Below are 12,128 nucleotides of genomic sequence, written 5' to 3' on the forward strand. Positions count from 1 at the left end.
GGGAAAGTAATTTCTCAAAAGCAACACTGTAAAGCTGCACAATTCAGTCTGGCTGCAGAGATGCTCTGAATTTACAATTTCAGATTTGATACTTAAAATCCCATCTTGTCAAAATATTTCTACCTTTATATTAATAAGTTTTCATACATGTGGAGAGAAACAGAGGTGGATCTACCTAAAAGATGGTGGAGGCCCTATGGGGAAGTCCTCTGAAACTTCCCTAGAAGTGACTGGGACACTTCTCCAGCAGCGCTATCAGCCTAACTAGTCCAAACAACTGGATAGCAGAAAATCACAATTAACATATAATAAACAACATGCACAGACTGATAGATGTAACATTACCAGTATGCAAAAAATTAAAATGAAACAAATTAAGAACTCCAAACATTAAATTCAGATTGTTTATTGTAAACAGAATAACTCTAGCACTCTGTCATACTGGCTGTGTCACATGCACCCAATTCCACATCAACTGCTTAAAATAGCACTTGCAAAAATTACAGTTATGTAATAATAATTTATGGTTTCTTACATAAACTAATTAACAAGCACTAAAATTGAATTACAGTGTATTCTAGGTAGTTTTTTATTGCTTGTAGACACTGCAGCTTTGGATCCATTAAAATGAACCCATTAGTATGCCTGAGTTTATCAAAATTTACTGCTGTATCAAACTCAGAAACTGTAAAATGCTGGAGAACACTTAAAACCAATTAAGAGTTGCTGAAAAACTACATGGGTTTCCCCATCCAGTCACAGAACTTTGAAATTCTTCACTTTTTCCTCTGCATGATTTGTGAGCTTGTGTTAAATACACTGCTATTCCAATTTATTTATATAATTTGTTAAAATTAGAGTTGATAGCACTTCCATGAATATATATATCTATTTATTTTTACACACAATAGAAGCCATTTCATTTTATTCACCATAAGAGTGGTATGTTTAAATACTAAATCCCAAAATATATATTTTTATAATATGTTGTCAAAACTTTTAATATATATAATACAAATACTTTTACTAAAGGAAAACTATAAACAAAAGTGAAATGCAAAAGAGTAAAAAAGCCTGTTTTATGTGAAGGATCCATGATAAATGTGGTGAAGAGACACCTTTACTGGTTTTGCTTATACTATGTTTAACTTTTTTTTTTCCCTCCTCAGGCTACAAAAAAATGCTAGTGGCCTTCCTTGGCAACAGGTTACATCACAAACTATCACCAAATCTAAAAAGATCTTGAAACATGTACTGTTAACCTTTAAAACAACTTTTAAATACACTGTTTTTATTCAATTAGAAGAGACTCTCAGATAAACACAACTTAACGCCCTTACCCTGCCAAGCGTAGATTTAACTTGGCTTCAGAGCCAGTGTAAGAATGAACATTGATTCAATGACAAGAACAGCTCTATTGACTATAACAGGATCCTGATAGATAACAGTGTGTCACACCCGGCCCTTAGTTTCAGGTTCTTTTAATAAGAAGCAAACTCTCAGTAACATCGCTGATGAGCAGATTTTATATCTTCAGTGCTTTGCACACTGAATAATCACTGCCTGAATACTTTCAATGTTATGCATTAAAGAGGTAGGAGAACTTAGTAATCAGCAAAATGCTCCCTTACCTTTTTCTATTTGGGGGCCATCCCAAACACAAGATCACTCGGCAGAAGTCAGTAAACTTAGTGAATATTAGACACTATATATTGGTTTACCATTTTACTAAATTATGGAATATATACACATATTTCAGCATAATTCTTGATCCTTCTGGGTTTTGCATAGCCTTCTTAAAAGAAGTAGGAAGAAACATTTTGTGATGTAACCTGAAGCACATCCTGTGCTATGGCAGTACTGCACTGTCCCAAATGCCTTCCTGAAGGACAGGAAGGACCCACGCAGATGTATGGGAACAATGACGTACCTGATCCATTACAGGGCCCATATCTACCATTCACCTGTTCTTGAGTCAAGAACTAATGTGTGCTTAAAGTTATTTGCATTAGTAAGTACTTTGCTGGACTGAGACCTAACATAACAAATGAGGCAATACAGACTGAGTTCTCCATCAGTACATGTGCAACTGAAAACAAAAAGTAATGCTGAATAAAGTATTTTATATACCAATGGAAACAATTCACAGTAACACTGAAAAACTGAACAGGATGTTGACAGTATCGAGACTGGGACAACGCTTTTGATAACAAAAATAAGATGCACTATTAGAGTGTTTCCAGCATTTTACAAGTTTTAATATAAAATGTCCCCAAATTTGTATAGAAAGATTAAAATCATGCCCGCATCTTCAATCATTCTCATTAAGACAATTCTCTCACTTACTGTGTTGTCAAATTTCCTTCCCCCCCCCACTGGTCTTCATAAAACTCAAATAGAAAATATGTTGGTTGCATTAAGGATCAATTAAAAAAGTATCATTCAACATGTCACTTCAAAAAAATGTGAAAGTCTCTATTTTTAAGAAAAATTGTTGACCCTATCCCAAAAAGGACCTACTTTTCTCCCTGCCTCCAGTCCCCAGTAAGATAATTACTGGGATACTAAACGGTGTTTTTCAGGAGTAACAAGGATATTTCAAGCAATTTTGTTTGCTCTGGAGGGTTATTTTATCAAAATGAAAATTTGAAGGGATATACTGTTTTAAAAATATACTGCATCTCCAAGTTTTTTATTACTATTATTGTTTCAGTTGATTTTGGTTTTCAACAGGTTGTCTGTAATATAAATGACACAGGACCACAACTGATTTTTATATACTCTCTATCCTTAACACACAACTGATGTCAAATGAACCAAGAAAGAATTCAGGACTTTCATAATGGACAGAACCATTTCTCCTAATGATCTTTAATAATTTTGTTCATCATGAAGTCCCCCAAAATCATGTCAGTACTGATCATTTGCATTTCTTCATCCATTGGGGTTCTTCACAGTTTTGCAGCCATGAAATTGATATGTGGTTTCACCAGTGGAAAGAGTGGCAGACTGCGCTTGAATTCTGTCATATTTTCAATCACACTTGGCTGCAAAGAAGCGTACGCAAGAAAAAGTCTGCTCAATATCTTTCATCAGAAAAGTGAAAAATTCCTCGCTTTTCATTTTTAACTTTTGCTACAGCTACATCTAAATACATCTTTCTTGCTCTTTCCCACAATATTAGTGACTCACACTTCATTATTACAAGATCCCTCAAAATACAGTGTTATTTCTTAAGCAAATAGTTTCATATTTACTCTAGATAATTCAAAACAACAGCTATAATGCAGTAATTGCATTACTAATAATGGCGGGAACATGCAGAGCTTGTCCTTTCATGTAGAAATTCTACTTCAGGACATCCCACCTATCCTTTGAATATTGGGGTAAGATCATAAAAACAATAGCAAATCAATGAGCTATTACTTTTAGTTGCAATAACAGAGTAACTTTTTAATATTTCAGTCATAACGGCTAATATATCCACATATAATTCATACAGAAACTTCCACCCATGGTGATTATTTCACCTGTAAGGTGAAACAACACAGATCTACTACGACATTGCAAAATTTAATTATGTATTGGGACAGACATTACCATCCTTCTTCAAGAAAATTCATTTAAGGTCCAGTAAGGGCTCAGTGCTATCGTATCTACCCACACAGTGAAATCTGTAATACTTGTACAAATAGAATTTGTCCAATTGCTTCCTCCCCAGGTTACACATTGACAGGAATGTGCATTAATATTTTAGGCTTTAAGATAATGACCAGATAGTTGGTTTTGGTGGTGGTGGTTTGGGTTGTTTATTTATTGGGGTTTTTTTGTGTTTGTTTTTTTTTTTTAAACAAAGATGATAAATTTGTTGATGCAGCTGCATCTTTCTCTTGACACTTGATACATCTGATCATATACAATCAGTATTTTCAGACAATAATAATCTGTATTTACTCGATACTCAGTAGAGTTAACTACTGCTATTAGCTTTCATTTCAACGGAATAGAAGGAACAGAGGTAACAGGACAGACTGTTAAAAAGAAGGAAAACAAAAAAAAATTAATGAAAAATTCCTGTTAGTTATTGAGGATGATAATGCATGTGGAAAAGAGCTGAAGCTGAAACATCAGTCCCACAACAGCACAAGTTTCAAGAAGTTTGTTTCTCCCTATAAACTTGTATTTAATAATACTAAACTTCCACATTAAGAATACAGCCTGGGATTTTTTCTGTATTGTTTGTTTTTACCTGTGGTAGCGGTGGAGCTGGTGCCAGATTCACATCATTTTGGCATGGAAATTCTCCAACAACAGGGCCTATTTAACATCATCAAAATTAATTCAGGACCATAATTTAATCGTACCTTTTACATAATAAACTGTTTTCTAAGGCAAGTATCTATATAAAGCACAGGTTATTAATTTTCAAGTATCTAAGATTTTCTGAACCTTTTTCTTTTATACTCCATGGCTGTCTTCAGAAATAAAAAGAGCTTAATCCATGATTTGACTTGAGAGCATGTGCCAAGGGTGTGGTTTTTCGTAAAGATAATGCAAAAATAAAAATTGCTAATCTACTGATCAATGAATATTTAAAACTGTTTTTCAGTACAAATTATGAGAACAGTAGTAAATGGTGGTGGTGTATGGAACAAAAGCAATGCAACAACAGCACATCTTTTAGTAAGGACACACCTATGGACATCTGGGGGTTACTCCATGTACCAAAATTCTGGATAGCAACCCCAAATTCTTCCCCGCCTGTCCCCACGCATGCCCTACTCCAGTCTGCGCAAAACTTCTTCCTGCCTCCAATTTACTTGTCCATAAGAACTTCTAGTCTTAAATTCCTTAAGCCTCCCTCCTACTTCCACACTCAAATTTCAAACCTACTGTTCACCCTGGGAGTTCAAGTGCTTCTGCCTCCTAAAACACCAGATCTCTACTCTACTACTTTTGATTTTTTCCATACTCAGAGAAAATTGTGTGTCTGCCGCTAGGAGGAAGGGTTCTGTTTGGGAAGCTTTTTAGCCTTTCTCCTTTGTGTTACTCTCTAGCGGATGGGCACCTGCACTTGGAAGAATGCTCATTTGGACTCACAGGAGATGCATTAAAGTCCTGATTTCTCTTTCAAAGCAGAAGAGAGGCCACATGCTAGATCAAATGGTTTAAGACCGGGGAGTATGTGGAGAGAATATCTTGATATAATCTCTGTAAGAGTAACCACTTGTTAGGTTGCCTCCCCTGCTCACCCTTGTCTTGGGAAGATACCATTCCAAGCAAGTAATAAACCATTCTGGCAATGTAGTTACTACACTTTAGAAAATTTGCTCTAGATAGGAAAAGTATTAGAGCTATTTGTATTTAGCAATGTTTAGTCATGAAAACCAGAAAGATGCTTTGAAGCAAGCCTTCCTTACTCAGCTGCAAAGTTACAATTTCCACGGTACCATAATAATCAATCACACCGAGACTGGAAGGAGTTTTCATGACAGGCACACAGCTATCTGCTTCTTTCTGGTTTACTGATAAACCTTTAATATTATTGATTTTGCAACCAGTTACACATTGGAATTTAAGTCCAGTATAAATTGGTGAAAAATCTGCACACAACAATATAGAAGCTTTTCCTCTGTTTATTTATATTAACAAGAAACACTTTTAGCCTCTTCCTTCTTGAATTCTAAAATGGAACAACACAGTTTACAATGCACAGCTAATCTAGATAATTTGAAAATAAACCTAAATAAACTTTGACTTTCTGAAGTTTAAATATAATGTTTGACATTCCCAGGGGGTTGTTTTTTGTTTGTTTGTTTTCCTTTGAGAGTGCTTGGAATAAAATTGTGGACATTCATTACTTGTCAGGAAAAAAAATCCACTATATTGTATTGATAACTGCAAATCCTAATTTTATTTTTCCCTGTAGGACTATTATAGAGTTTTATGTTTGTTTTAAAATTTCCTGTTGAAAAAAGAAGTGCTATTTTAAGATATATTGTTTTAATATCAATATACTTCAGAATAGCTGAAGAATTGGTCACAAACATCAATCAGAAGTTTTGAATCACCCATATGAAGAAAACCTATGAAAATAAATACTTTTTCCTCTGAAAGGTATATAATCTCCAGAGATGAGTTTTTCTTATACTGCATTTATATCATATAAACACAGCTGTCTTTATCTATGACTTGAACAGGAATTGATTAAATACTTAATTCAGCACAATACTTACAGGAATCCATTTCCCTTGCAAGGACGTGTACTGATACCTTGTGTCTTCTGGGAGCATCTATTGCCAACAGCACCTACAGTAAAAAACATCAAGTCCTTCAGGTGTGGGAAGTATCACTCAGACATTATATTTATGAAACAGGAGAAGAACAAAAGCATTTAAATTTTAAATTAAGCTTTAAAATGAGGGATGATTTTTGGGATGTCCCTTCAAGTATTATTAGAAGTCATATATACAGGAGTTTGAATTATTTTACAATCAAGTTAAGAAATTCATGTACTGTTTGGGACTCAGAAAAACTAGAAGGAATGGGAATTCAGCCATTAACTATCATAGTATCAGGAATGCAACCTAAAATCTCTGCAGAATTTTCAATCCCTAGCAGCCTTCTGGAAGCACATCACCCTGAACACAATTATTAAACTCAGCTGGACTAGCTCACTAGAAATAACCGGCTAGTTTAATACTAACTGAGTTTAACAACAGCTAGCCAGTTATTTCTGCTCTGGATACCGCATAATCATGTAATGAGCATTAGTGCAAGCAAAATAGCATAGATTCCTACAAAAACAGAATGTGGATACTTGTTCAAGTTATCTTTTATTAAGAAACAGCTACTGAAATTCCATTTACTAATTTTGTATTTGCTGTGTATCTTCACCCATGCTATCCTACTATTAAAAAAAAACCCCAACAAAAGGTGTTAGTGTTCATTGTGTCACATAATAAATAACCAGTTTTAAGGATTAAGACTAAATCTCATAAAAATAGATGGTAATATAGCAGTGGCCTTGGATAGTAAAAAGGATAAGACAGAGTACAAAAGAGAAACCATTTTGAAAGACATTAGCCCCCGCAAGACAGAAAAAAAGAACACACGCACACACACATACCCATGCTTCTTCATGGGCAGAATTTTTTCCATCCAATAATAAGTTCCAGAGACATACGTCTACATTATTTTTTCAAAGTATTCCCTGAGCTATTAGCTGCTCCGTAAGTAACAAAACAATGTGTCACTTCGCAATATAGTAACTTATCATTACCCATGAAATTTGTTACAAGACAGAAAGAATGAGACCCAATTTATGGGGGTTTTTTTGGAGGCCCCCCAGTATTTCAATTGCTTGTATTAGATATCCATCTAGCAACTTCATGCTAAGTTGCAGTGTACAATTATTGCATCATTATGCTGCTCCTTTGTTCTGCCGAAGTATGACAGGAAGAAAAAAAAGCGTTGATTTACAGTGAACAAAGCTTTAAAAATATCTGTTTAATTCACAATTCATGCACACAAAATAAGCTGAATCATTTACTGGTTTAAGAAAAAAAAATAAAGGAACGAATTTGCAATTTTGGCCAAGCTTGGTCATAAACCAGCACATTTTTTTATTCATAAAGAAAGGATAAATGAGACGAGAGGATAGTAAGAGCTAGTAAGGAAAAAAAAAAAACCCCCACCACAACAAAACCACATCCTTCTCCACAATTTTTACAGTAAGCTAGTTGCCATTAAACTAAGTAAGATTCAGGAAACAAAAATTATTATTAAGGTATCTGCATCAATCATATCATCAACCTAAACCAGGCATAAGTATATGCTTTCACAGTTCACACAAATGACAACCTAGTTATGTCTACACCTCTTTCCCAGTAAAATTTTAACTACATGACTAACTTACCTTGTAGAATTGTATAATATCATCCTTGGTCAGGGTCTTTAGATAAGCCACTTCAATGTTATCTGCACAACAATAGCAAAAATTAGGACAAGTCTGTAAATCATAGCTGGTTATTAGCACACTACTTATTCAAAGTATATTTCTTTCAAATTCAGATGCTGTAATTGACTGCAAATGATATGCTTTTCATTGTTAACTTTCAAGCTAATACTTGCATCACTAAAAGTGTCGTTAGAAGCTTGGAAGAAAATTATACTTTAGTAAGTCTATTTGATTGGACTTACTAAAAATGCATGTTTGAAGAATACTGATTGCACTGTATGTTATTCAGTAGCTAAGAGATATGCCTATTTCTCTACATTATCTTCAAATCAATGTTACGTGTTTCTAATGCAGACTGATTATAGATGGCTTTTATTCATAGTTAGGAAACAGGATGGTAGGATGTACTTTGGCAAGATGTACTTTTAAATGAAGGTAAGGAACGATGCCTACGTCATACCTGTTAAGGAGTAATCACCTTTAAGGTATCTGGGGACAATGTGTCTCAGTAGCTACATCACTTCATATAAATTAAATTGTAATGAACTAATCATGTAATATCATTGCTGCATAAGCAGGAATGTTTTCTGTTGTAGGCATGCTTGCTTTTCTTAGGGTAAGCAGGAAGATCAAGAAAAAAATGCAAGCAAGAGAACCAATATGCAGTTAACAAGTCTGTTAGGTAGGCTGTAAACAATTAATACGAATTTCTACATGGAGGAAATAAAAAAAACCAACAGAACATCATTTGGAAAATTAGATTACATTTGGGAGAAAATTTTTAAAGTAAAACAGTAAAAGTAGTAATAATAAAAATGTAAAAACCTGAAGAAAAAAATGCTCTCACTTGTTAAGGCTGGAATATGAATTTCTGATTTTGACAATTCTAGTCATATTAGAATCATTAATGAAATAAAATTACTAGTGGGTAGAAGGGAATTAAAGATATAAAAGTCAAGGGAAGTAATAAGTTGAGTGGGATTTAGATATAAAAGATATGGCTATAGCTAGCAGTAAGAAATTTCAGAGAGATAATATAGATCCAAGTATGGTAAAAAAACCCAAAACATTTAAGGCAGAGAAAAATTAAAGTGTTTCACCAGACACCAAAAAAGTACTTGAGGGGACAAGTTTCCACCTAACTCCTTATACTTAGGCATGAAACCTTGTAAGTAGCTCTCATTCCCTCAAGATCAAGCTAGATGACAATTCAAAATTCTTCACTATTGAAACAGTTCGGTTAGTCACTGTCGACCAAAGAGACTGTATTTGTTATTGTAGAAGGCCAATACTGTGCACATAAAGCAGGAGAGAAGTCACAGCATACAGAGAGAGTTTTACGTAGGATGCATATTATGCACAGAAGATGGAAAATCATAGCTGTGAATGTCGAGACACGAACATGTGAGGAAAAGCTGATCTGTACCTAAAACTAATTTTTTTTTTAATGTTAGAAACTATATTACTAATATACCTCAGTATTTTAGATTAAAAATCTTCAAACAATGATGAAAGGAAAAAGTACGACTTAAATGCTACATAGGATCACAATGTAAATAACTGTCAGTCCGTTTTCAATAATAACACTAGAAGTTGGATCTCAATTGGTCTTCTACAAGCTTATAATCTTCAAAGTATCATGGATGAAAAAAACAACAAAGAAATCAATGTTTCTTCAAGCCTGCTCCAAGCTGAGACACATCTTACGTTACTTAAGATACCTGCTGTTGCCTCTGCCATTGCTCCCTGAAAAGAACTGCACAATGGGAAGAGGAATAGGGTTCAGCACCGTCAGGAATGTCAAAGTGAATTTCAACGCATCTCAGTCAAGTATTAGGCACATATGTAATACAGACATCTGAACATGACAGAAATTTGAGTTTATGCGACATCAGCATTTGCATTCAAACCGTTTCCAATCCTTGACCTACTCTGTGTCTCACTGAGCCTTAAGGGAAAGAACGCAAGGTCAATGAAGCATTTGCTAACCCCCATCATATGGTGAACATCAGGGAACACGTTATCCTCTATTACTAGCAGCTCCCACAGCAGTAAGAGCAGAGCCTCCACAGATGAGGCATTTTCTCAGGGCAGAAGGAAGAAATACAATTTACAGGACACAAATCACAACAAACATAGTCAATTATGCACAGGCTACGTAAAAGTTTAAGTTGTTCCCAAATGAATACGATACTCAACAGTCACAAGTGTAGCCAAACTACAACATTCAGCTTTAAAGAAATTATAATTTGTCTTACCTCTGTCAAAGTTATACTGCTGGGAAATGATTTCGCCCCAGTATTTAGCACATTCTGCAGACAGCTTCTTTGGTTTGTCTAGACGACGAATTGCTAAAGCTTGGATGTGTTTTTGGAAGGCCTCTTCTGTCATGTCTTCTATACATTTCTCCATAGTTTTTAAAAATGCTTCAACTCTGCTTTCTAAATAGTGTGGTGGCTTTTCAGATTGGATAATAAATCGCAGTCCTTGTATGCCATTTGCCCGACGTGGACCACTGAACACAATGTAACCTTGGCAAAACAAGAATAGTCACTAATTAAAAGAAATCCCTTGTTCCAGCATTAAGTTTGCCAAACCTGGCATGTTTGACAGGAATGAAATTTTATGCTAAGTTTCATTCTGCATTATAAATGAAATAATGCAGGTTTTAAAAATACTCCACTGTGGTTTTTTAAACACATCTTTATTTCACTGAGGTAAATATCAGTTCAGGTGAGGGATGAGGAGGAGATGAGGCAGACCAAGACAGAACAAAAGGAATTCTGTCATCAGGATTAGGTAACCAGAAAATAAGCTGTACAATAGTGCTTCATTAGACTCAACATTAGGAAATTATTAGTATTTTTTCATAATATCTAATCTGAATTCTCTTTGCTGCAATGTAAGACCACTATTTCTCATCTTATCAATTAGATACAAAGAAAATATTATTCCCTTCTTTTTGTTGCAGCTGTTGCTTATCCAAACAGCTACGCCTTTCTTCAGTCTTCCTCCCCTCTTTTAATAACAAATCTGTCATATTTCAATCTTTTCAATGTTTATAGCTCTCTAATAGTTCCTTGATGCTCATGTCAAAACTGGATACAGTATTTCAAAGTCCTTACTGAACAATATAGGAGTATTATTGTGTGTGCAGCTTGGAAGCTCCCATTTATATATCCCAGTGTTTTACACAGCAGCATGACACTGCTGATTTAGGTTTGACTTCTGATCCACTGTAACCTCTAGATTGTTTTCTACATAACTGCTACCTAGGCAGCTGCTTCCTAGCTTTTATCTGAGCCATTGATTACTTCTGCCAAACTGTTCCTACCAAATTGCATCTTAAAGTCATGTTTCCAAAATGTCAAACTGATTTTGAATTCTAATTCTATCTTCCCACACACTCGCAGCCTCTCCCAGCTTAGTATTATCTGAAGAGTTAGTAAGTTATCTTCACCCAGAGTTTTGATGAAAATACTAAATAGCATTGGATCACAATAAAGTTCTGTAGAACACCATTTTTCCAATGAACTATTCTTATCTATTCTCCAGTCATGACTTTCCAGTCTTGCATGCAAATGTGTAGCACTTCCACTTAGGTGCTCTCTCTAGCTTGTTTGAGAATATTATACGCCTTTCAAACTATAAAGAAGTGACATACGACATCACCACTTCCATCCACATGGCTAAATTCTGTTTGCATAAAAGTAAGTTAGGTTAGTTTGACCTGAGTTTGTCCAGTAATAGTCTCCCCAGCTAACTTCTATGAATTCAGAACTGGTTTGATAACTTACTTCATATTTTCCAGGAATTAGAATTACGCTGACTGATCTGTCATTTCCCTGCTCTTCTCTTTCCTTTATTAAGGAAACAATACAGCATTCACCCATGTTTATTTTTCCATTACTTCATCTATCATCCACAAATTCTCAGTTATAAGACTTTTAATTCCAAGATTTCATAATTGTATTTATTTAATGTAATGTAGAGCTCATCATGCCTGAACTCTTTAAAAGCTTCTAATTTAACTGAACAACCTTTAATCTGTTATTTTCTTGTTCAAAGGTAAGCCTTGGACTTTGATCACTGGTATTTATTTTGGAAATTATCCAGTCACAGTTGACATTTTAAGTGAAAACTAGCAAAGCCATCCTAAAACATTATG

General features: G+C 34.7%; 1 protein-coding gene across 4 annotated transcripts in view; it reads right to left on the minus strand.

Moving 5' to 3' along the window:
• Positions 1-2,368: 2,368 nt before the first annotated feature.
• Positions 2,369-12,128, minus strand: part of IDE (insulin degrading enzyme) — a 64,374-nt gene continuing 54,614 nt past the window's right edge. For 3 of the 4 annotated variants that reach the window (XM_075758229.1, XM_075758230.1, XM_075758228.1), the window contains exons 21-25: positions 10,219-10,491; positions 7,919-7,980; positions 6,237-6,309; positions 4,250-4,317; positions 2,369-3,047 (exon numbers count right to left, since the gene is read on the minus strand). In XM_075758229.1, the coding sequence (XP_075614344.1) occupies positions 2,952-3,047; positions 4,250-4,317; positions 6,237-6,309; positions 7,919-7,980; positions 10,219-10,491 (572 nt within the window). In that variant the 3' untranslated portion in view covers positions 2,369-2,951. The remainder of the gene's footprint in view (positions 3,048-4,249; positions 4,318-6,236; positions 6,310-7,918; positions 7,981-10,218; positions 10,492-12,128) is intronic. The other variant, XM_075758226.1, reaches the window with a different exon arrangement.

The sequence above is a fragment of the Balearica regulorum genome, chromosome 7 (assembly GCF_011004875.1).
Source record: "Balearica regulorum gibbericeps isolate bBalReg1 chromosome 7, bBalReg1.pri, whole genome shotgun sequence".
Classification (NCBI taxonomy): Eukaryota; Metazoa; Chordata; class Aves; order Gruiformes; family Gruidae; genus Balearica; species Balearica regulorum.